Below are 27,225 nucleotides of genomic sequence, written 5' to 3' on the forward strand. Positions count from 1 at the left end.
AAGGCATTACTCTAGAGATTCACACTCTTTTTTATACCTAGACTTAGATTGTTTAAATAGTGTACTCAGTATTGACGAGAAGTACAACTGTTCGTGTGTTATTAGTTTAGGCAGATTGTGTTTATGTATTGTTGACACTTAAGTGAAAAATCGGATTTTCAGTAATTAATACAGAAAAGCAGATAATTGTAAAGGGTTCACAACCTTTTTCTTGCAACTGTGCATATCACCATATACTAGCTTAAGATTCATTTTCATCCACAGAACAGAAAATACAATAGAATCAATGAAAAACTACACTCAAATACTGACAACTAATATCAACTAATACAACGATTTAAGATGGATTATCAGGTCACATTGATCATTGTGGTACATGCAATACCCAAACTGCCACACTTCAACGGCTCTAAAGCACACTGAAATACCCAAAATAAAACAAGCTTTTCTTCATTTATTTGAAGTAATTAACAACAATCTGCAAGAGATCATAGAACCCTAGTGCTGTACAAACTGCCACAGATGGGTGAAGATTAAAATAAATCATTAAGGAGCAATGCTGGCAGACAACCATCACATAAGGATGGACATACAAGGGCATTAGCTGAAAAATTGAAGTGATTTATTTACCTACAACTTTGGCATGCATCTCATGGTCTTTCTGCTTTAGATGCTTTGCCACCTCTTCAGGTGAACGTTCTTCTACGTGTTGTCCCTTCAAGCCTTCATTTTCACAACCACAGCTTTTACCTTTCCAGAAAGGAATGTCAAGGACATTTACTTTAATGACTAAAAGCCCACAATGCAAACAAGAATGAATTAGCCGAACCAAACTACTCTAAAATACTCACAAATCCTTTGACACTCCAGAAACAACTCAAGGTTCAAGGTAAATTTATTATCAAAGTACATATATACAACACTAAGATAAATTTTCTTGTGGGCATACTCAATATATCCAACGGATAATAACCAATATAAAATCAATAAAAGACCATACCAACAGGATGGACAACCAGTGTGCAAAAGACAATAAACTGTGCAGATACAAAAAGGAATAAAAATTTAAAAAAAAGCTAAGGAATAAATATCAAGAACATGAAATGAAGAGCCCTTTAAGTGAAGTTTTCGCCTCTGGTTCAAGAGCCTGATGATTGAGGGGTAATAACTGTTCCTGAACCTGATGGCATGAGTCCTGAGGCCCTGTACCTTCTTCCTGATGGCAGCAGTTAAAAAAAAACACAACATAGATAGTGGGGGTCTCTGATGATGGATGCTGCTTTCCTGTGACAATGCTCTGTGTAGATGTGCTCAATGGTAGGGAGAGCTTTGCCCATAATGAACTGGGCCATATCCACTAATTTTTGTAGGATTTTCCATTCAAGGGCATTGGTGTCCATACCAATCAATGATGCAACCAGTCAATATACTTTCTTCCACATAACTATACAAGTTTGTCAAAGTTTTAGATGCCATGCTGAATCTTCGCAAACTTCTAAGGGTAGAGGAGTTGCCATGCTTTCTTCATAAATGGATTTTCATGCTGGGCGCAGATCAGATCCTCTGAAATGATAACACCGAGGAATTTAAGGTTGCTGACTGTCTCCATCCTCTGATCCCCCAATGAGAACCGGCTCATGGTCCGCTGGTTTCCTCCTCTTGAAGTCAATAATCAGCTCCATGGTCTTGCTGACATTGATGCCCAGTGAATCCTTCTGTATTGTTCAGTTCAATGATTTTCCCTATATTTTATACTAATCACATTCAATAAGACTGCCTCTCACAAAAATAGGTGAGAACACATTGAATGGCAGGGCAAGCTTGATTAAACTTGCAATATAAGATAACGCTCTCTGGTCAAAATATGATCTCATGATGGTATACTAGATTCTATCTATTCATGAGGCCCTCCATTGGTTGGGGTCAACAACACATATTGCGCTCTATTTGTCTATGTGGATACATAGACAAATACATACTCATACAAATATATACATACTCTATTTGTCTATTGTAGTATGCCCATGTAGCAGACTCCACCCCACCCCACCATCCACACAGCTGACTAATCCAAAGGAACAGTAGAGATTGATACAGTTTGGAACCAATGGCATTGCAAGAGTTACCAGCCCTACTCAATGCAGGACTGCCTTAGGAACTTCAGCTCCAGACTTCTCTTCTGGATTTACTCCCAAAGCCTTCCCCATGAGTATGTATAGCCGCAAGGCAGCAGAAGAGGTTTGAGATTAAAGTACTCCTTCTCCTAGATGAGTTGCCAACCACAGCTGACAAGCTCCATCTGCCCGAAATGATTGGTTTTAAGGTACCAGTAACCCACATTTGCCCTTTGTCCTGTCAGTAGAAGTGGTTCCACCGGGCTTAGTAGCAAAGCCACACGTAGCCAGGAGTCGGACTTGGTTGTCAAAGCTACTTGAGACACACGCTATTGGGAGCATTTAATAGGTAATGGGAGCATACCTCCCTCGGCTATGACAACCTTAAGGAACCAAGGGATAATTATTATTTTTCCTAAAAAAAAAATAAATAAATCCACTTTACCTACCATTTTTGTGTTCCATTTCATGCTCACTCATAGTTTCTGAACCTGGTTCAACTTGGACCACAGGAGCAGGTACTGATGGGGCATCACCAACAGCAGAAATAATTGCAGCTGCATCTTTAGAAGAAACTGAAAACAGTTTGGGTTTGTGATGAACAAGAAAATTATACATCTTTCAATTAAATCTTTCAAGAGAAGTGCAGTTGTTTTGGCCAACATTGACTGATTCAAGACATTATACTAATTTCTAAGTACTAAACTATTTAAGACCATATTTCAGGACTTCTGTGCACAAATCAAATTGCTTACAGTAAATCGAATGTTATCAGAATATATTTTTTCATCCGGAGCTCAGTTCACTTGCCTTTTTCTGGGGAGATGCCCTTTCCATATACTTCTCCACAGTACACTATTCTATATTCTGATCGAAAAGCAATTTAAAATATGTTTCCTTTTTCTTTAGTTATGTGTTATTGCATATGACTACTTTGTTTCTTTAGTCTCAGTTATTTATTTTGCACCTGCCTCACCTCCAAGCCTTGAAGCACCTTCAGTTTAATTTTTTGAAAGATTACCCAAAAAAAATGTGATTGGGGTCTACATAATAATTATAAAATTAAGCTGTCTGAATTAAACCTACACTGCAGGAAACTAGATAAAATACTCCTTTCACCTCAAGGCTGGGCAGAAAAAAAAATAAAGCAGGAGCTAAGTATTTTGATATCTTGACAAATGGCCATTGGCACTGAGTGTGATGTGCTTGCTTAAAAACAAATGATAGTATGTATTATGGGTAATGAGAGGGAAAATTAAAGATACATAACTGTCTTCTGAGAGATTAACATAAACTGGAAAATAGGGCATAACATCTTGCAGTCTTTTCTGAGAAATACAAATTATATTCAGGTTTAAGTATGCGGTTTTATAGCATATTTTCTAACAATACTAAATAAACACAGTCAAAAATCATAAATTCTATGATTCAAAATTACTTTCTTCTGCAGTCTCTTCAATGGGTAAAGCTTCTTTATCTTTATTTCGCATGGTTTTCGGCTGTTTGGAATCTTTCAGCACTTCAGCAGTTGTTGATATTTTCAATGGTCCCGCCATATCCTTAAAACAGAAAATTAAATGTAGAATTAACCACTGTCATCCTACACATTTCAAAATACTCCATAGAAAAAATGCTTGAGCATATATTGACTCCTGGCTATTAACTCTCTGATTAGAAATTCTATCACAATCAAAACATTCGTTTGTAAAGATTTGAATGATACTGCACCATCTAATCTAAAAGTTTATTTCAGTATAATAAATTCTGCAAATGATAGCCATTACTTATCATAACTTTCTAAAATCAGTTCTTCATATTACTATATTTTGTGTGAGAACCCATAAAAATGACTGAGTAAATGTTTGGAAAGGAGTCAACCAAGTGCTGTTCAGTCACGGATTTGACACCTACTTCTGTAATATTTTTCAGCCCACAAACATTTCAAAGGATTCTCAATAAACCTGACTAACTTTGCATATCCAAGATCTCAGACAATGTTGAATTGCAACCTACTGAGGAAAGACAGTAACAAGACATTACGGTACCAAAGATTAGAATGGCAACTGTGCTTCTCTTCGTAAAAGTTGTCACGTTTTCCTAGCATTCAGTTTTCATCTCAGGCAATCTCAGATCAGAGTCACATGTCAGGAGACAAAAGTCTACTAAGCTCTTCTACAGCTAGTCATAAGCTCATGATAGCTCACAAGTACTCCTCTGTTTTTTTTTATTGTAAGCTTCTTGTTTGAATATTGTGGGTGTATGTATTTGTCAAGTCCAGATACTGCCACTACTGTCTCACCCGTATATCTTATGGTCTTACAGTCTAAACACATCATTAGCAATTGCCAGTGGCAGCCATTTGAGAAGCAGGAAAAGAAGCTACAATATAATTAGATGAAAACCTGTTCTGTAGTTTTGACTAGGGGTCTTTGACTTAAAACATTACATCTGTTTCTCTTTCCACAGACACTACTCAATTTACTGGGAATCTCCAGCATTTTATCCATCCCCCCCCCCGAAAAAAAAGTTAAAACTAATACATGGCCTGAATTCTTCTCAGGTTTGTTACCCAGTACATACTCCCGCTTTCAAAGTTTTACATTTGTAATGGTGCATACGGAAAACAGAGCCATTTTATGTTTTAGCATCAGCAGAAAATAATAAAAGAAATGTCACATGTAAACAGTTTTACCCAAGTGCAATAAAATAAACAACAGATTAACAGTATAGATTGTGTCAATGGTTTATGCATGCATACCTGTTTCTTTGGAGGCATGCCAACTGATGGAGGCCCAAGGGTTAGTTCAAACACTTTATCAGAGTATGGGACGGCTTTCTCTACATTCTGTCGAAATTTAGGATCCCACTTTGCATATAGTAAAGTGCCACCAAGGCCTCCTCCAATAAATAGGACACTCCCTCCAATAATTTTGCCCACTGAGACACTATATATTTGAAGACAAAAAAAATGCACACGATGATTACAAATTTCAAAGCTTTTTAAGCATTACAATAGTTATTCATTAAGGATAATCAGTTTCTGCCCTGTTTACCATTACTAAATGCAAGTACCACTGTATGTTAAACATGAGGATCAGGATAAAATTTTCTTACAAATTACTTTAAATTGCTCAACTTAGTAATTTTCAATATAAAATTGAATTTGATTTTATTTGGGTTAATTTTACACATTGTAAACAAAGCTAAGTACTCAAGTGATTAAGAAATATTATTACCTTATTTTTATATTGCCAGCATTTATTCTGAAAAATTCAAACTTATCAACAGAATCCAGACCAATTGCAACAACCAGAAATCATGCAAACTAACAGAAGTGTCCAAAAAGAACACCTGGAATGAGGAAAAGCTTTCCCCTTTAAGTGAGGACAAAGGAGGGGCTAAATATTATCACTGATCAGGTTCGATAAAGGACTGGGTCCAATCTTAGCTCATTTTTAATAGTACACTGCAACAAAGAATACACACACCAAAAGTGTTTTTCTAAAATCAAGCACATGCCTTTTTTGGGAAGAAAAGTCTACTCAAAGGAAATATACTTTAACAACTTTTATAAACTTAATGTTATATACACACCCAACATTACTTCCTGTTTGATACCCACGATACTGTTGCAAAGGACGGAGTTGTGATTTACCACAAAGGCACTTCTATAGAGGAAAGAGAAACATATTTTATTAAAACTTATATGTCCTAAATATATAATTTAAATTAATATACTACAAATTGAAGGAAATATAAAGGTTTGTTATGCAACACCTAAAATTATTTCTAATGTCCAATTTTTATGAAATTGTAAAACACGGGATCCAAAAACAACATAATTCTTCAGTTGCTCTCTTCCACCTTTCAGCCATTACTCATGTGCTTGCAAGCCAATCTTTTGAACAAAATACATGAGCACACTTAAAAACAACACTAACCATTCTTTTTTCATTTGTGTATTGCTGGTTAAAACACACAAGCTCACAAAATTACTTTTGAACAAAGTTTGTTGTAACAAACAATATACACAGTTTTAATGAACTGATCTGAAATTATTGGAACTTTCTATAGCTTTTTCATAGTGGATTTTTGAAAGTTATGCAGACCATAGATAAGCTATAGTTCAAAAAGTTCAAAGTAAATTATCAAAGCACATACATGTCACCATATACAACGCTGAAATTTATTTTCTCATGGGCATACTCAATAAATCCATAATAACAATAGAATCAATGAAAGACCACACCAACTTTAATCTAAAAAGTGTGCTTTAATCCTAAAAAAAATTATCTTTGTTCTAAAGAAGCTACAAGGAGGAGTCCCCAAAATTCCAGTTAGAAATTCATTTTCCAAAGGAAATATGGCAAAAAGTACAAATAAGAATACTTTGGAAAAAAATGCCTAGGTATCTAAAAGTTTGGACATCACTGGGTTGAAGTGGAGAGGAATGCAACAGGATATCAACAGACAAACAGACAGCAATGATATTAAGGACAAAGTTCAGGCCACATATGTATTTAAACACAAGGATGGGAATATTTAAATTTAAGGAGATGATGTGCTTGAAACGAAGATCAAACATTGATAGAAGCAAATGTGATCAAGTACCTCATGATAGGATAAGAGTTCACAAATAAATGAAGAAATTTTAGAGTCAACTTTATCAAAAAAAGATTTTGGAACAAAAATCAGTAATGCCTGAAATATATATAATAAACATCTTAACTGCATTAATACGACCAAAGTTAAATATAGTGGAAACCATTTAGATGAAAGTTGAGTAATATGATCAATTAAGGGTAAAAAATTAGTCTTAAATAAATCTTTATGTTTACAAGCAATTTTAATCCCAAGATATGAAAAATAATTATTAATCAATTTAAACAGAAAGTTATGATACAAGGGAAGTTGTTTATTAATCGGAAAAAGTTCACTCTTACTAAGATTTAGTTTATAACCTGAAAAAAGACTAAATTGTGCTAATAAATCTAAAGCAGCAGGGATAGATTTTTGAGGATTAGAAATATATAAAAGTAAGTCATCAGCATAGAGTGATATTTTATGGGACTTTAAGCCCCAAGTTATCCCAATAATATTTGGAGATTCTCGAATGGCAATTGCAAGAGGTTCTAATGCAATAATAAAACCAATGCCAAGAATAGTTGGACTGACCTCCACCTTACTAAGGCCCAGCGACAACTGTCACACAGCTACTCTTACTTACCCCCTAACAGGACCCCACTAAGAACCACCAGGTTATTGTCACCTGGATCATCACTGACCCTAGTAACTCTAGGGATCTCCCATCCACTGCTACCAACCTCAGTTTCCTCACTCTGCACCACCTGTTTCTACCTCCTATCCAAGATCCACAAACCGGCCTGTCCAGGAAGACCCATTGTTTCTGCTTGTTCCTGTCTCATAGGACTTGTATCTGCACACCTTGACTGTGTTTTATCCCCCCCACCCCCGGGTTCAATCCCTTCCTACCTACATTTGTGACACTTCATAGGCTCTGGACCTTTTTAATGACTTCAAGTTCCCTGGCCCTGATCATCTCATTTTCACCATGGATGTCCATCCCCCATCAGGGGGACCTTAAAGCTCTCTGCTTCTTTCGAATCAGACACAACCTGTTCCCCTCCACCGCCACTTTCCTCCATCTGGTGAAACTAGTCCTCACTCTCAATAATCTCTCCTTCGGCTCCTCCCACCTTCTTCAAACCAAAGGTGTAACCATGGGCATTCAGGTGGGTCCCAGCTATGCCTGCCATTTTTAGACTTCGTGGAACAGTCTATGTTCCAAGCCTACACTGGTACTCCCCAACTTTTCCTATGCTACATCAGCAAATGCACTGGTGCTGCTTCCTGCACCAATGCAGAACTCATCGACTTCATTAACTTTGTCTCCAACTTCCACCCTGCCCTCAAATTTACCTGGTCCATTTCCAATACCTCCCTCCCCTTTCACAATCTCTCGGTCGCTATCACTGGAGACAGTCCATCTACTGATATCTTTTATAAACCCACTGATTGCCACTGATACCTGGACTCTACTTCCTCCCATCCTGTCACCTGTAAAAGCACCATCCTCTTCCCTAAGTTCCTCCGTCTCTGCCACATCTGTTCTCAGGATGAGGCTTTTCATTCCAGAACTAATGAGATATCCTCTTTCTTCAAAGAAACGAGCTTCCCATCCTCCTCATCAATGTTACCTTCACCCCATCCTCCCACCAACCCACCAGGGATAGGGTTACCCTTGTCCTCATCTACCACTCCACCAGCCTCCACAACCAGCACATAATTCTCCATAAATTCCGCCATATTCTACAGGATTCTACCACCAAGTACATCTTTCTCTCTCCCTATTTTCCACAAGGATCACTCCCTATGCAACTCCTTTGTCCATTCATCACTCCCCACTGATCTCCATCCTGGTACTTAAGCTTGCAAGCGGAACAAGTGCTACACCTGCCACTACACCTCCTCCCTCACTACCACTCAGGGCCCCAGAAGTCCTTCCAGGTGAGTCGATACTTCACTGTGAGTCTGTTGGGGTCATCTACTGTACATGGCTTCCTGTATATCAGAGAGAAGCATTGTAGATTGGGAGAGCATCTACATTCTGTCCACCAGAAAAATTGAGATCTCCCTGTGGCCACTTATTTCAATTCTACTTCCCATTCCCATATGTCAGTCCATGGCCTCCTCTACTGCCACAATAAGGCCATGCAGGTTAGGAGGAGCAACATCTTATATTCCGACTGGGTAACCCATTGATTTCTCGAACTTCCAGTAATTGCCCCCCCCCCCCACCATTCCCATTTCCCCTCTTACCTTATCTCCTTACCTGTCCATCACCTCCTTCTGATGTTCCTGCCCCTTCCCTTTCTTCCATGGTCTTCTACCCTCTCCTACCAGATTCCCCCTTCTCCAGCCCTTTATCTCTTTTAACAATCGACTTCCCAGATCTTTACTTCACCCCTCCCCACCTCCTGGTTTCACCCATCACCTACTCCCCTTCCCCCCCCCCACCACCTTCTTACTCTGACATCTTTTCTCCCCCTAGTCCTGATGAAGGGTCTCAGCCTGAAATGTCGACTGTTTACTCCTTTTCATAAAAGCTGCCTGGTCTGTTGAGCTCCTCCAGCATTTTGCGGGTGTTCCAAGAACACTTAGTTTGTGGCATTAGTAAAGCAAACAACTTTATTCTCCAACAAAACTCGATGTTAAAGCAAGATGGGTGGTGAAAGGGTAGGGCATTTTCTGGGTCAGTGCAGATGCTTATACAATACCTTCTAAACTCTTGCAAATGTCTAGATGTACACTGGAAAATATGTCAACTGATTGCATCAAAGCCTGTATGCAGCCTCCAATGTACAAGATTGCAAGAAGCTGGAGAGGGTTGTATTAAAGCCACAATTCTCCCCACCATTGAGGACATCAAGAGACAGTGTCTCAAGATGACAGTATCTATCATTAAAGACCTTCCCCATCTCGGACATGGCCACTTCATGTTTCTTACAATTGGGGAGGAGGTACAGAAACTTGAAGACCCACACCCAACATTTTAAGAACCACAGCTTCTTCCCTTCCACCATGAATATTTGAAAACTACTGTGTTACATGTCTTTAGCAATTTTTTTTTGGTAGCTTACAGTTGCAAGAAAAAATGTGTGAACCCTTTGCAATTGCTTGGTTTTCTGCATTAATTACTCATAAAACATGGTCTGATCTTCATCTAAATCACAACAATAGACAAACACAATCTGCCTAAACTAGTAACACACAATTGTACTTTTTGTCAATACTAAGTACATCATTTAAATAATCACAGTCTAGGTTCAAAGGAGGAAGTGAACGTCTGGGGTAATGCCTTTGACAAAAGCTATTTGGAGTCAGGTGTTCCAATCAATGAGATAAGATTGAAGGTGTGGACTGTAGAAGTGCCTTGCCCCATAAAGAAGGCACACGAAGTCTAGATCTGTTTACGTGCACCATGCCTCAATCAAAACAACTTGCAGAAGACCTTAGAAGAAGAATTGTAGAGATGCATGAAGCTAGAAAAGGCTAAAAAAGCATATCTAAAGACCCGAGTGTTCATCAGTCCATAGTAGCTGAAACTGTCTACAAATGGAGGAAACACAGTACTGTTACTACTTGTCCTGCAAAGATCACATCAAGAGCACAAAGTGCAATGCTGATGGCGGTGAAAAAGAACCCAAGGGTAACAGTAAAAAGCCTGCAGAGATCTGCAGAACTTGCTAATGTCTCTGTTCATGTGTCAACCACAAGAAAAATACTGGGAAAAAAATTGTTCATGGAAGGACACCACAGAGGAAACCACTGCTTTCCATACAAAATCATTGCTGCATGTTCTCAAGCTTGCAAAAGATGATCTGGATGTTCTACAATGCTTCTGGGACAATGTTCTGTGGACAAATGAGACAAAATTTGAACTTTCTGGCAGAATTACACACCACTGTGCTTGGAGGAAAAAAGACACTGCACACCAACACCAAAACCTCATCCCAATGGTGGAAGGTGGAAAGGAGCGTCATGGTTTGGGCCTGATTTGGTGCCTCAGGGCCTGGACAGCTTGAACTCATTAACAGAACAAGAGTTCAAAATCGTATCAAGACATTTTACAGGAGAATGTCAGAGTAGCAGTCCACCACCCGAACTTAATAGAAGTTGGATGATGCAACAAGACAATGACCTGAAGCAGAAGAGTAAATCACCAACAGAATGGTTTATAAAGAAGAAAATTCATGTTTTGTAATGGCCAAGTCAGAGTTCAGACCTTAACCCAATTAAGATGCTATGGCATGGCCTGAAGAGGGCTGTTCATGCAAAGTATCCCATAAACATTGATGAACTGAAACAGTTTTGTATGGAGAAATAGTCTAAAATTTCTCCTTGTTGTTGTGCAAGTCTGATCGGCAGCTACAAGAAATATTTGGTGGAGGTTATTGCTGCTAAAGGAGGTCTACCAGTTCATAAATACAAGGGTTCACATACTTTTTCCAGCCTGGACTCTGAATGATTAAACAATGTGGTCAATAAAGACACAAAAAGTACAACTGTTTGTGTGTTATTAGTTCAGGTAGGTTGTGTTTGTCTATTAGATGAATATCAAACCACATTTTACGAGTAATTAATGCAGAAAACCAGGTAGCTGCAAAGGGTTCACAAACTTTTTCTTGCAATTGTGTTGTAGCTCTTATGCATTGCGCTGTATTGTTTCCGCAAAACAACAAATTTCACAGCATATGTCAGTGATAACAAAACTAACTCAATGTCATTAAAATGCCACCTGTACGTGAGGAATGGAATACAAAATAATGCTTATGGAGGGAAAGGAAGCCCTGGAATAACAGTTTAGAGGAAATGAAGGGAAGTCATGCACGGATACTTGGGTAATAAATGGATGAGTAAAACTAAAATCAAGAAGCATAATCCAGGAGTGGTTGTAATAGATGCTTGTGTGTTAATTAAACATTGCCTAAGACTGCAGTTACCAGAAATCAAAGAAATACCAATATATTATGGCTACATTCACAGAACATGCAACAAGCCTGTCTCAGCTTCATCTGGCACAAAACTAACTGAAAAGACCTAGAGTGAACTGGAGAAGAGAAAGATGGGGTGATAACTTACACTGAGGGTCAATGTTCAGTTTTCAAAACAGGGGTTGATAATGGTTGGTTTCAATAGCACAGTCACTGTCCCAAACCTTTAAATACATTTTTCAAACATCACTTAGGATGCAAACCAAAATCAGATTTTGATGGCCAGCAGTTTAAATGCAGTAGGATCAAAGTGACACCAGTTTGATTTCATTTATAAGAGAAACTAAAAGAGGAATTGTGGAGAGACTTTTTGAGCACCTATCCCAATATTACATCCAAACACAAGAAACAGGAATTGGCCACTCAGTCTCCCACAAGGTCCACCACTCAATGAAATCATGGCCAACTTTTTTTGCACCTTAGTGCCACTGACCTCATAACCTTCAATTCATTTACAATCGAACAATCTATCAGTCTTAAATACCTTCAATGACTGAGTCACCATAGCCTTCTGTATAGACAATGCAAAGATTCACTCCCCACTGGAGCAAGAGCTTTTTTCCTCAGCTTCCTGAATGGCCAACCCCTTAATTTGAGATTGTAATGTCTGGTTTTATACACCCCAGTCAGGTGAAATATTACCCCAACTTTTGCCTACCTCTCAAAAAAAAAAGGTTGGAACACATTGAACGGCGAGCCAAGCTTGAAGGGTCAGGTGGCCTACTCTAGCTCCTAGTTTCTAGTGATAATACATATTTAATCTTCTAAAATTGAGTTAGAATCAGGCACACTCAACAAAATAACATAACAGAATCAATGAAAGACCACACCAACAGGGCAAAGTGTGCAAAAGACAAACTGTACAAATACAAAAAAAAGGAAAATGAAATAATAAATAAACAAACAAACAAACAAGCAAGCAGTAATGAAGAACATGAGATGAAGTGTCCCTGAAAGTGAGTCCATAGGTTGTGGAAATTGTTCAGTGACGGGGCAAGTGAAATGGAGTGTACTTATCCCCTCCGGTTCAAGAGCCTGATGGTTGAGAGGTAATAACTGTTCCTGAACCTGGCTGTAAGAGTCCTGAGACTCCTGCACCTTTTCCCATTAGTAGCAGCAAGAAGAGAGCATGACCTGGGTGATGGCAGTCTCTGAGGGATGCTGTCTGCCTGCAACAACAATGGACTATGCTGTATCCACTACTTTTTTTCAGGATTTTCCATTCAAGGGCATTGGCATTTCCATACCAGGCTGTGATGCAGTCAGTCAATGTACTCTCCACTACGCATCTATAGTAGTTCACCAACGTTTTAGATGTCATGCCGAATCTTCGCAAGCTTCCAAGAAATTAGAAACTTTCTTCAAAATTGCACTTATGTGCTGGGCCCAGGACAGGTCCTCTGAAACACTAACACTGAGGAATTTAAAGTTGCTGACCTCGCCACCTATGATCCCCTGATGAGGAATGGCTCATGGACCTCCGGTTTCCAACTTAATAATAAAATTCTTGGACTGGCTGACATTGAGTAAAAGGTTGCTGTGGCATCACTCAACCAGATTTTCAATCTCCCTCCTCTTTGCTGATTCGTCACCATCTTTGATTCGGCCAATGACAGTGATGCCATCAGCAAACTTAAATAAGGCATTGGAGCTGTGCTTAGCCATATAGCCATAAGTGTAAAACGAGAAGAGCAGGGGGATAAGCACACAGAACAGGTATTGAAACATAGAAAACCTATAACACAATACAGGTCCTTCGGCCTACGATGCTGTGCCAAACATGAACTTATTTTAGAAATTACCTAGGGTTACCCATAGCCCTCTATTTTTCTAAGCTCCATGTACCTATCCAGGAGTCTCTTAAAAGACCCTATCGTTTCCGCCTACACCACCGCTGCCGGCAGCCCATTCCACACACTCACCACCCTCTGCGTAAAAAGGTACGTAAGGTTTAGAAAGCCAAAATCAAACAGAGCCCTTGAGGATTATAGGGAAGCCAGAAATGAACTCAAGAATTGGGAAAGCGAGGAGAGGCCATTAAAAGTCTTCAGCAAGTAGGATTAAAGAGAATTCCAAGAAATTAGGGCATTTCAAGACATTGAGAGTAAGAGGATAAAATGTTCAAGAATAAAATTAAGAATAAAGGAGGGAACATGCTTAGTTGTTGATGAGCTCCTAGATGAGTACACTGCATCAATACTTACCAAGGAGAAGGACAAGAATGACAGACAGATCAGCACGGAGTATGCTAATTTACTAGAGCTTTTTAAGATAAAGAAGGAAGTAGAGTTTTATCCCTTAAAGACCATCAAGGTGGATAGTTCCCCAGGGCATGATGTGATATAGCCCAGATTATTGAGAGCAGAAAAAGATGAGATGCTGGGGCCTTGACCAATATCTTCATGCCCTCTCTAGCCACAGGCAAGACCCAGAGGACTGGTGAGCAGCTAATGTTGTTCTTTTAAGTCAAGGGAAATAGGGATAATACTGGAATCTATAGACCATCAGTTGTAAGGGAGTTACTGGAGAGGATTCTTAGGGATAACATCGATGAACATTTGGAAAACCATGGCCTAATTTGGAACAGTCAGCATGGCTTTGTGTGGGGTAGGTCATGGATCTAAAAGTGGAAAAATCCTGACATTTCCCCACCCCCAAGACTGCCAGATCATTTTATAGGCCCAAAGCACACATCTCACACATCACAAATAAATTACCAGTGTAATATCACTGGACTCATTCAAGGCCTTTTAAATAGAAAGTGTTGCAAAGAAAGACAATTCTTATTTATTACTATTCTATTAGAGCTTGGGAATTTACTTTGCAAAGGTGAGCTTTAACTTCACTTTCTTTTTTAATCGAAACTTGCCATTGCTACACTACTACTTGCTGATTTGTCTTATCTCACCTACACTTCTTACCCCTCTTCCAATTACTCATGGCAACTAAAAAACATTACTCTGAAATGTGAGATGATAAAGGATCGAGATTTAAACACTGATATTCAATTTAACAGCTTGAAGCCCTAAATTAACGCATTGAAAGAATTCAATAATGCCAAAAAAATTATACGAAAGATGTAAAGCGAAAAAAATAACGTCCAAGATGCCATGTTGATGCACAAGGTCACGCCGCTTTCTCTCCAGAACTGCGTTATCTTTTAAAATGTAAGTCTTTTTAGACATGCTTGTCTAGGCGGGGAAATGTATAGGAGTACTATATTCGACATTTTGACTTAATTAAACATTAACTTTCCTTTTCACATACATTTCCAAAAAACGCCCCACTCGATCGTTGCGACTCAACCTACTCTGATAGATTTACCCAGTAGACTCTAACTCGGAACCCGCCCCTTCTTGTTGCTGATTGGTCGGGAATCCCGTTCCAATCAGTGATCACCCTGGTGAATTGGTGCAGACGCACGTCCATCACTCCTACCCCAGCTAACGAAGTTAGATTGAATTAACGGCCTGGCTGCAGCCCCGTGCGGCCTGATTCATTTGCACAGAGGGCAAACGAGCGCAGGCGGGGCCTAGTTGGGTACCTGAGGCCCTGCAACAAACACAGACGTACAGCATAAATATGACTCCATGCAATCAGACATTTGGTTACCGGCGGATCGACTCTTACCTTTAACGGCGGAGCCACTCTCTTGGAAGCCCTCAACATGTTTCAGCCTCAGCAATGTACGTTGTTTCGTGAAGCAAAATACTGCACCGTCCGAATTAAAACATTTTCAGAGAACGTAAAATAAAATGTGGGAAGATAAGCCTCAGGCTTTATTCCGTCCTCGGCGCTGAGGCGTCAACCTTAATTGTAGCTTCCAGAGTCCGCTCGTCCCTCAACCAACCACTGCTGCGACGCCCAAATGCGCATGCGTACACCGCCGCCACTCAACCTAACTTGTCTAACAACCAAACTTAGGTGGAAGGATAGATTTCACTGCAACACTACGTTAGTGCTTTGCTCTGTGGGGACCACCCTGTCTACATAGGAAACTAAAATGTAAGCGTGGTTTCCAAAGCTAAGAAAACGCTACGCAAACGGATAGATTCTGGCATTGCACCGGACGATTGGAAAATGGCAAATGTTACTCCGCTATTTAAGAAGGGTGGGATGCAGCAGAAAGGAAACTATAGACCTGTTAGCCTGACATAAGTGGCCGGGAAGTAGTTGGAATCGATTGTTGGGATGAGATTACGGAGTACCAGCAGGCACATGACAAGATAGGCCAAAGCCAGCATGGTTTCCTGAAAGGAGAATCCTGCCTACTGCAATTTTTTTGAGGAAATTACAAGCAGGATAGACAAATGAGATATAGTAGATGTGGTGTACTTGGATTTTCAGAGGGCCTTTGACAAGATGCCACACATGAGGCTGCTTAGCAAGATAAGAGCCCATGGAATTACAGGGAAGTTACTAGCATGGGTGGAGCATTGGCTGATCGGCAGAAAACAGAGAGTAGGAATAAAGGGATCCTGTTATGGCTGGCTGCCGGTTACCAGTGGAGTTCCACAGAGGTCTGTGTTGGGACCACTGCTTCTTGCTGTGTATATCAATTATTTGGACGATGGGATTAATGGATTTGTGGCTAAATTTGTTGATGATACAAAGATAGGTGGAGGAGCAGGTAGTGTTGAGGAAATGGAGAGATTTAGATTAGGTGAATGGGCAAAGAAGTGGCAAATGAAATACAATGTTGGAAAGTGTATGGTCATGTACTTTGGTGGAAGAAATAATCAGGCAGACTATTATTTAGATTGGGAGAGAATTCAAAATGCAGAGATGCAAATGGACTTGGGAGTCCTTGTGCAGGATACCTTAAAGGTTAACCTCCAGCTTGAGTTGGTGAAGAAGGCGAATGCAATGATGGCATTCATTTCTAGAGGTATAGAATATAAGCAGGGATGTGATGTTGAGACTCTATAAGGCACTGGTGAGACCATACTTGGAGTATTATGTGCAGTTTTGGGCTCCTGATTTTAGAAAGGATATACTGACATTGGAGAGAGTTCAGAGAAGATTAATGAGAATGATTCCAGGAATGAAAGGGTTACCATATGAAGAACGTCTGGCAGCTCTTGGGCTGTATTCCCTGGAGTTCAGGAGAATGAGGGGGGATCTCATAGAAATATTCCGAATGTTAAAAGGCCTGAACAAATTGGATGTGGCAAAGATATTTCCCATGGTAGGGGAGTCTAGGACAAGAGGGCACAACTTCAGGATTGAAGGATGTCCATTTAGAACAGAGATGCAGAGAAATTACTTTAGTCAGAGGGTGGTAAATCTGTGGAATTTGTTGCCACTGTGGCTGTGGAGCCCACATCATTGGGTGCATTTAAGGCAGTGATAGATAGGTTCTTGATTAGCCAGGGCATCAAAGGGTATGTGGAGAAGGCAGGGGAGTGAGGATGATTGGAAGAATTGGATCAGCCCATGATTGGCGGGGCAGACTCAATGGGCCAAATGGCCTACTTCTGCTCCTATATCTTATGCAACCACTAGATAGGTCAGCACCTTTTATGCTAGTACTAAAGTCTCTGAATGGTAATAATGGAAATCTGAAATAAAATTCTTGGAAATACTCAGCAGGTCATACAATATCAGAATATTGTTTGCACATCAATTAGCTTCAGTCGGACCTGGAAATAGGTAAGAAGTTTTAATATGCAGATAAAGAAAAGACAAGAGAAGGACTGTGATGTTCTTATCTTTCTGTTTCTTCGATGCACTTCTTAATTCTTACCAAAACACCAAGCGTGTTGTTCTATCCATCACCGGACACCAAGAGTTGTTCTGTTCATAGGAGTGGAATCAGGAAAAGGCAATCCCAGCAGATGTACATGGTGGGAACCTTCATCAGGTCTGGAAAGGAAGGGAGCAGAAGACAGGTTAAGAAGGTGGGGCCTAGCTGGCAAGTGATTATAGGTCAAGTTAGCCACGTGAGGGAGAAGTCTTGATCAAGGGTCTCGGCCCAAAACGTTGACTGTTTATTCCTTTCCACCGACGTTGCTAACCTGCTGAGTTCTCCCAGCATTTTGTGTGTATTGCTCAAAATTTCCAGCATCTGCAGAATCTTTTGTGTTTGTGACTCCACATGTAATGTACAATAATTATTTTGACCAATGCTGGAACAAGTAGATCAAGTTTATAATTCACTTCCTGCTGCTGACAATGGTCAGATTCAGACTTACTTGTCACATGTACATTAAAACATACACTAAAATGCAGCATTTGTGTTGACAATCAATGCTCCTAGGGATGTGCTGGGTCAGCCCACAAGTGTCACCACACATTCTGGCACTAATATAGTATGCCCATAATGCTTGATAGCTGTATTCTTCAGGACCTGTTGGTTTGTTGCTGCTTCCAAACTACTTGTAGCAATGGAGAACATACAGTGGCATGCAAAAGTTTGGGCACCCCGGTCAAAATTTCTGTTACTGTAAATAGCTAAGCGAATAAAAGATGAACTGATTTCCAAAAGGCATAAAGTTAAAGATGACACATTTCTTTAATATTTTATGCAGGAAAACTTTTTTATTTCCATCTTTTACAGTTTCAAAATAACAAAAAAGGAAAAAGGCCCAAAGCGAAAGTTTGGGCACTCTGCATGGCAGTACTTAGTAACACCCCCGTTGGTAAGTATCACAGCTTGTAAACGCTTTTTGTAGCCGGCTAAGAGTCTTTCAATTCTTGTTTGGGGGATTTACGCCCATTCTTCCTTGCAAAAGGCTTCTAGTTCTGTTAGATTCTTGGGCTGTCTTGCATGCACTGCTCTTTTGAGGTCTATCCACAGATTCTGTATGATGTTTAGGTCGGGGGACTGTGAGGGCCATGGCAAAACCTTCAGCTTGTGCCTCTTGAGGTAGTCCATTGTGGATTTTGAGGTGTGCTTAGGATCATTATCCTGTTGTAGAAGCCATCCTCTTTTCATCTTCAGCTTTTTTACAGACGGTGTGATGTTTGCTTCCAGAATTTGCTGGTACTTAATTGAATTCATTCTTCCCTCTAACAGTAAATGTTCCCCGTGACACTGGCTGCAACACAAGCCCTAAGCATAATTGATCCACCCCCGTATAGCACCTTTTCATGAAATTCTGCACCCTTTTTTCTCCAAACATACCTTTGCTCATTGCGGCCAAAAAGTTCTATTTTAACTTCATCAGTCCACAGGACTTGTTTCCAAAATGCATCAGGCTTGTTTAGATGTTCCTTTGAACTTTTTGAATAGAACTTTTTGGCATACACTGTTAAATAATACATTGTTTTTAATGAAGAAACACAATGATAGGAGGTGTGAGTATTGTAATCAACAAGAAATGGTTGATCATGTACTGGTGAGATCACAAGATTGTGTCTTTCAGTATAGAGTGCAGTTTCTTAAGAATACAGCTGTTTTCATAGAATTTGATCCAAATATAAATATCTAGGATTTAGAGATCCTGACCTGCACTCCCTTCCAGGAGGTGGCAGTAATGCACCTTTAAACTGTTTGCCAACTGCCATCAAACTGCAGAAGAACATTGGCTAGACCATGCTTAGAGTATTGAGCACAGTTCTGGTCACCACAATAAAGGGAGTACTAGTACTGTAGATATTGAGCAGGACGTTGCCCGGAATGGAGGGCTACAAGTTATAAGGAGAGATTGGATCAGCTGGGTTTATTAGGAGGCAGAGTGGTGGCTATATAGAGTTTTATAAAATTATGAGAGGCACAGATAGGATTGATTGTCAGAATTTTATTCCTAGTGCAGCGGAGTTTGGACCCACAGGTTTAAGGTGAGAGTGGAAAAATTAACAGAGATCTGAAATCAGAATCAGATTTATTGTCATTGACATATGATGTGTTTTTTTTTGTTTTGCAGCAGCAGCACAGTGCAGACATAAAAAAATTGTAACTAATAAAAACAAATTGTGCAAAAAAAGGAATAATAAGTTAGTGTTCATGAGTTAATAGATCATTCCGAAATTTGATGGCAGATGGAAGATGTGATTCTGCAGATGTTGAAAATCCAGAGCAGCACACACTAAATGCTGGAGGAACTCAGCAGGTCAGGCAGCATCTCAGGTATAGGATAGTGTAGAGGGCAGTTTGCTCGGGAGAGCACGTGCAGAGTCGCCAGTTACCAGCGCCATCTTGATCATAGAAAGTATAACCAGTCGAAGTTTCGTGTGGAGACGCTTCATTGGTCCTGATTCATTTCCATAGATGCTGTCTGACCTGCCCAGTTCCTCTAGCATTTTGTGTGTTTTATTCTGAATCAGCAAGTATGGGTCTTCAAGCTTCTGTGTCGCCTCTCTGATGGTAGTAACGAGAAGTGGGCATCAGATACAAAATGCTGGAGAAACTCAGCAGGTCTGGATCTACAGCATCTGCAGAATACTGTGTTTTTGAGAAAAGGGCATGTTCCAGATGGTGAGGGCCCTTTAAGGATAAATGCCACCTTCTTGACACATCATTTCTTGAAGATTTTTATTTATTTACTTAGAGATACAGCATGGAACAGGCCCTTCAAGCCCATTGAGCCTCACCACCCAGTAACCGACGGATTTAACCCTAGCCTAATCATGGGACAATTTACAATAACCAATTAACCTATTAACTGGTATGTTTTTGGACTGTAGAAGGAAACGGAAGTATTCAGGGGAAACCCACGTGGTCACGGGGAGAACGTACAAATACTTTACAGACGGCATTGGAATTGAACTCCAAACTCTGACGCCCTGAGCTGTAATAGCATCACTCTGATCACTACACTACTTGGCAGCAATGCCCTATGATGGCAGCGAAGGTCATGTCCATGATGAACCTGGCTGAGCCTATGACCATTTTTCACACAGAGTGGTGAATATCTGGAACTAGCTGCCAGATAGTTAGTGGAGGCAGAATCAATTACAATGTTTAAAAGGAGTTTGGACAGGTATTTGTATAGGAAGGGAGTAGAGGGATACAGGCCTAATGCAGATAAGTGGAATTCACATAGATAGGCATCAGAGACAGCATGGACAAAATGGGCCAAAAAGTCCTATTTTTATTCTGTACATTTCTATGATCCTGATCCAAAAGAATTAGGCTGACAAAAAAATCCAATAATATTCCAGTTATATGCTCTGGTCACACTGACTTTGTTCAGTTGTGTTGCCAAGAAACAAGAAATGTTAATCAGTTAATCATTACTGCCACCGCCTGAAAGGGAGTGTAGGTCAGGATCTCTAAATTCTAGATATTTATCAGAAGGGAAACTCGGAAGTGTCAGTATTACAGTTGAACAAAGATAACTATGGTGCTATGAGGGAGGAGCTGGCCAAAATTCAATGGAACAATACCCTAGCAGGGATGACGGTGGAACAGCAATGGCAAATGTTTCTGGGAATAATGCGGAAGGTGCAGGATCAGTTCGTTCCAAAGAGGAAGAAAGATCCTAAAGGGAGTAAGGGGAGGCCATGGCTGACAAGGGAAGTAATGGACAGTATAAAAATAAAAGAGAAGAAGTATAACATAGCAAAGACGAGTGGGAAGCCAGAGGATTGGGAAACTTTTAAAGAGCAACAGAAGGTAACTAAAAAGGCAATACGCAGAGAAAAAATGAGGTATGAAACTAGCCAAGAATATAAAGGAGGATAGTAAAAGCTTCTTTAGGTATGTGAAAAGGAAAAAAATAGTTAAGACCAAAACTGGGCCCTTGAAGACAGAAGCAGGTGAATTTATTATGGGGAACAAGGAAATGGCAGATGAGTTGAACAGGTACTTTGGATCTGTCTTCACTAGGGAAGACACAAACAATCTCCCAGATGTAATAGTGGCCAAAGGACCTAGGGTAATGGATGAATTGAAGGAAATTTATATTAGGCAGGAAATGGTGTTGGATAGGCTGTTGGGTCTGAAGGCTGATAAGTCCCCAGGACCTGATGGTCTGCATCCCAGGGTACTTAAGGAGGTGGCTTTAGAGATCGTGGACGCATTGGTAATCATTTTCCAATGTTCTATAGATTCAGGATCAGTTCCTGTGGATTGGACGGTGGCTAATGTTGTCCCTCTCTTCAAGAAGGCAGGAAGAGAGAAAACAGGGAATTATAGACCGGTTAGCCTGACATCGGTGGTGGGAAAGATGCTGGAGTCAATTATAAAAGATGAAATTACGACACATCTGGATAGCAGTAACAGGATCGGTCTGAGTCAGCATGGATTTACGAAGGGGAAATCGTACTTGACTAATCTTCTGGAATTTTTTGAGGATGTAACTATGAAAATGGACAAGGGAGAGCCAATGGATGTAGTGTACCTGGACTTTCAGAAAGCCTTTGATAAAGTCCCACATAGGAGATTAGTGGGCAAAATTAGGGCACATGGTATTGGGGACAGAGTACTGACATGGATTGAAAATTGGCTGGCTGACAGAAAACAAAGAGTAGCGATTAACGGGTCCCTTTCGGAATGGCAGGCAGTGACTGGGGGGGTACCGCAGGGTTCAGTGCTGGGACCGCAGCTGTTTACAATATATATTAATGATTTAGATGAGGGAATTAAAAGTAACATTAGCAAATTTGCGATGACACAAAGTGGGTGGCAGTGTGAAATGTGAGGAGTATGTTATGAGAATGCAGGGTAACTTGGACAGGCTGGGTGAGTGGGCAGATGCATGTCAGATGCAGTTTAATGTGGATAAATGTGAGGTTATCCACTTTGGTGGTAACGGGAAGGCAGATTATTATCTAAGTGGAGTCAAGTTAGGAAAAGGGGAAGCACAACGTGATCTAGGTATTCTTGTACATCAGTCACTGAAAACAAGCATGCAAGTACAGCAGGCAGTGAAAAAAGCTAATGGCATGCTGGCCTTCATAACAAGGGGAATTGAGTATACGAGCAAAGAGGTCCTTCTGCAGCTGTACAGGGCCCTGGTGAGACCACACCTGGAGTACTGTGTGCAGTTTTGGTCTCCAAATTTGAGGAAGGACATTCTTGCTATGGAGGGAGTGCAGCGTGGGTTCACAAGGTTAATTCCCGGGATGGCGGGACGGTCATATGTCGAAAGATTGGAGCGAGTGGGCTTGTATACTCTGGAATTTAGAAGGCTGAGAGGGGATCTTATTGAAACATATAAGATTATTAAGGGATTGGACACGCTGCAGGCAGGAAGCATGTTCCCGCTGATGGGTGAGTCCAGAACCAGAGGCCACAGTTTAAGAATTAGGGGTAGGCCATTTAGAACGGAGTTGAGGAAAAACTTTTTCACTCAGCGAGTGGTGGATATATGGAATGCTCTGCCCCAGAAGGCTGTGGAGGCCAAGTCTCTGGATGCTTTCAAAAAAGAGATGGATAGAGCTCTTAAAGATAGCGGAATCAAAGGTTATGGGGATAGGGCAGGAACTGATACTGATGGTGGATGATCAGCCATGATCACAGTGAATGGTGCTGGCTCGAAGGGCCGAATGGCCTACTCCTGCACCTATTGTCTAATATACTGGACACAAGCAAGGGAAAATCTGCAGATGCTGGAAATTCAAGACACAGGGTGCTGGAGGAACTCAGCAGGCCAGACAGCATCTATGAAAAAGAGTACAATGTTTCAGGCCATTTCAGTCCTGCTGAAGGATCTCGGCCCGAAACGTCAACTGTACTCTTTTCCATAGATGCTGTCTGGCTTGCAGAGTTCATCCAGCATTTTATGGGGAGATAGCTTCCTTAACTCATATGTTTTGGTCCTGTCCTGCTCTGGAAACTTTTTGGAAAGACATTTTTAATATTATCTCAAAGATATTGAATACAGATATTTCTCTCCATCCTATTACTGCTATCTTTGGATTACCTAAAACTTCCAGTAATCTTTCCCCTTCAGCCTGTAGAATGATTTCATTTCTTACTTTAATGGCAAAAAGATGTATTTTACAACATTGGAAGGAGATTAATGCTCCAACTACATTTTTTTAGTTTTCTCAGATGATACTATGTTTAAATTTGGAAAAAATCAGAAGTAATCTTTATGATACTTCAGTTAAATTTGAACAGACCTGGAGATCCTTTATTCAACATTTTCATTTAATGTAACTTTTTTTTCTTTTTGACCATATTTACATTCCCTTCTCGGTTTTTAACTGTTATTAAGGGAGGTCGGGTTTGAGGACGTGATTGTTTTAAGTTGTTTAAGTCTTCTTGGTACCTAGTTAGCCCATTGCTTTGATTTGCTTTTTAGGTTAGTTGCACGGTGTTTTTCTTTGGGTTTTTTTCTTCTCCTTATTGATATATATGGAAAATTAGTATACTACTATATTACCTCATTATTTTATAACTAAACTGCACTGTTTGTACTTTTTTTATGTATTAATATCTCTTGTAAATTTATATCGCAACAGTGTATTACTTTCTATATGTTTTACCTTTTGTGTACTAATTCAATAAAAAGGTTTAGAGTTCATCCAGCATTTTGTGTTGAAATGGTTGAGTCTGCACAGAGAAGCCTAACAAAAAAAAGTGACCTCTAGTGTTAGGGACCTGAGTTGCAGGCTGGATAAAGACCTTCACCCCATCAATCATTGAAAACATTAATTTCTTCCTTTATTAGTGTAGTGTCGGCAACGTTGTAAGCTCTCTAGGGTGAGTGGAAAATTCTGCAAAAGGTAGTGGATTCAGCCCAGTACAGCATGGGTAAAGCCCTCCTGACCACTGAGCAGATCTACATGAAAAAGTTGCTGTAGAAAAGCAGCATCCATCATCAAACGCTTTCGGCATCTAGGCCATGCTCTTTTGCTGCTGCTGCCATCAGGTAGAAGGTAACAAGTGTCTCAGGACTCGCACAACCAGGTTCAGGAAACACCAGTTACTACCCCTCAATCATCAGGCTCTTGAGCAAAAGGAGGTAACTACACTCATTCTATTTCTGCTGGTCCCACAACTAATGGTCTTACATTAACGACTCTTTATCTTGTTAGTTCATGCTCTTTCAGTTCGGGTTATTTCATACCCATTATTTATCGCTAATTATTTATATTTGCATCTGCAGTTTGTTGTTCATTGATCCTGGTTACAGTTACTGTTCTATAGATCTGCTAAGTATGCCTGCAGGAAATAGAATCTCAGGGTTGTATGTGGTGACATGTTTGTGCTCTGATAGTAAATTTTACCTCTTAGCTTTTCGAAAATGCACTGTAGTTACTCACGTGGGCTACTTTGGGTGCACCTTACAAATCCTTGACTTCGGCCATTAAGCAGCAGGTATATGGGAGAACCACCCCCAGTCCTCCCACTAAATTACACACTATCCTGACATAGAAATATGTCGGTATCCTTCCTTCATCACCACTGGAACTCAATCCTGAACCTCACCAGGACCACGGCACTAACTTCTCCAGTACTTCTTGCATTAATTTAAGACGACATACCAACAACTTCTCAAAGGCATGGTCGGGTAATGATTAGTACAACGTTTTACAGTACCAGGGACCCATATTCAGTTCCGGCAGCTGCCTGTATGTTCTCCCTGTGACTGTGTGGGTTTCCTCCGGGTGCTCCGGTTTCCACCAACAGTCCAAAGATGTACCAGTTCGTAGGCTAATTGGTCATTGTAAATTGTCCTGTGATTTAGCTTGGATTAAATCGGAGGATTGTTAGGCAGCTGGAAGGGCCTATTCCCCACTGTATCTCGATAAATAAAATTGGGGAAGGCCAATAAACTTGAGATAGCCTTGCCAGCTATCACAAAAATGAATAAGTAAAGTAAAATTAAACAGTCTTGTAAATCTGTAATATTACTTCAAATCAAAATGTTTTATAAGGGAAGAGCTACTGGTTCAGATTAATAAAAGACAGTTTTTAGATTGAAAGCGAGAAGTTCATGATATATGCAAACACAAGGAAATCTGCAGATGCTGGAATTTCAAGCAACACACATAAAAGTTGCTGGTGAACGCAGCAGGCCAGGTAGCATCTATAGGAAGAGGTAGTCGATGTTTCAGGCCAAGACCCTTTGTCAGGACTAACGTCGACTGTACCTCTTCCTAGAGATGCTGCCTGGCCTGCTGCGTTCACCAGCAACTTTTATGTGAGTTCATGATATATGGAGTGATCAAGATGAAATCAGTGGCTATATTTCATTCGGAGTTTAAGCTGATTTGGAGAGGATTCTGACTGGTTGCATCACTGTTTGGTACGGAGGGCCCACTGAACTGGATCAGAAAAGGCTGCAGAGGGCTGTAAACTCAGCCAGCTCCATCACCAGCACAAGCCTCCCCAGCACTGAGGACATCTTCAAATAATGGTGCCTCCGAAAGGCAGCATCCATCATTAAGGGCCCTCATCATCCAGGTCAACCCCCCCCCCCATTACTACCATCAGAGAGGATCCACATTCAATGTTTTAGGAACTGCTTTCCCTCCTCCTCCATCAGATTTCTGAACGATCCATGAACACTACCTCACGATTCTTCTTTTGCATGATTCATTTATTATCTGTTTTATTATAACTTACAGTCACTTATTATGTTTTGCACTGTTCTGCTGCCACAAAAACAACACATTTCACAACATACACTCAGTGTCCATTTTATTAGGTCCACCTGCTTATTAATGCAATTATTTAATCAGCCAATCATGTGACAGTAAATCAATGTCTAAAAGATATGGTCAAGAGGTTCACTTCTTGTTCAGACCAAACATCAGAATGTGATCTTAATTATTTGACTGTTAATGCCAGACAGGATGGTTTGAGTATCTCAGAAACTGTTGATCTCTTGGGGTTTTCACACACAACAGTCTCTAGAGTTTACAGCGAGTGGTGTGATAAACAAAAAAAAATCAGTGGGTGGCAGTTCTGTGGGTTAAAATGCCTTGTGATGAGAGAAGTCAAAGGAGAACGGACGGACTTGTTCAAGCTGACAGGAAGTGTCTTAAATGACCACGTGTTACAACAGTGTTGTGCGGAAGAGCATATCTGAACGCACAACAGGTTAGACCCTGAATTGGCTGAGTAACAGCAGCAAAAGACCATGAACATACACTCAAGTGGTCACTTTACTAGGTACAGGGGATACCAAGTAAAGTGCCCACTGGCTGTATGTCAGTGATATTAAACCTGATTCTGGCTGAATACAAGTTGCTGCCTATGGAACTGTCAGCCAGAGCCAGCAAGATTAAGCCCTATCTGGTAATATAATAACATGTATAATTACATGGGTTCAGAATAAATTAATTAGTTAAAATTTAAATGATAACAGATGTTAAAACACATGAATATATTTGAGTCAATTCGTCTGTTTACAATCGAGAGAAAACTCAGTCATAAACAGCACAGAAGTTGGCTTTATGAATCTCTTCCCATGCCCTCGCGACCTTTAAAAATATATTTAATTTTATAGATGAGGTTGAAATTCACTTGTATTCTGTTCTCCAAAATAAATTATCCAAGCAAATTGAAAATTATGTCTTCCGATTATTCATATATTTGCTTTGAAATCGGCTAATAGAACAAACGATAAATGCACCCTGTTCAGCGAATTGGAGTTAGATTTTGGATTGCGCGAGTCGGGAAGTTTGACTACGTG

The 27,225-nt window shown here is 40.2% G+C and overlaps 1 protein-coding gene across 3 annotated transcripts in view; it reads right to left on the reverse strand.

The window, feature by feature from the left end:
* immt (inner membrane protein, mitochondrial (mitofilin)) overlaps window positions 1-15,566 on the reverse strand; it is a 48,779-nt gene extending 33,213 nt beyond the window's left edge. The window contains exons 1-6 of one of the 3 annotated variants that reach the window (XM_072256645.1): window positions 15,320-15,566; window positions 5,709-5,782; window positions 4,873-5,059; window positions 3,553-3,673; window positions 2,564-2,689; window positions 631-750 (exon numbers count right to left, since the gene is read on the reverse strand). In XM_072256645.1, the coding sequence (XP_072112746.1) occupies window positions 631-750; window positions 2,564-2,689; window positions 3,553-3,673; window positions 4,873-5,059; window positions 5,709-5,782; window positions 15,320-15,358 (667 nt within the window). In that variant the 5' untranslated portion in view covers window positions 15,359-15,566. The remainder of the gene's footprint in view (window positions 1-630; window positions 751-2,563; window positions 2,690-3,552; window positions 3,674-4,872; window positions 5,060-5,708; window positions 5,783-15,319) is intronic. The other 2 variants (XM_072256646.1, XM_072256647.1) reach the window with 2 other exon arrangements.
* Between the last annotated feature and the right edge of the window lie 11,659 nt (window positions 15,567-27,225).

The sequence above is a fragment of the Mobula birostris genome, chromosome 4 (genome assembly GCF_030028105.1).
Source record: "Mobula birostris isolate sMobBir1 chromosome 4, sMobBir1.hap1, whole genome shotgun sequence".
NCBI classification, from domain to species: Eukaryota; Metazoa; Chordata; class Chondrichthyes; order Myliobatiformes; family Myliobatidae; genus Mobula; species Mobula birostris.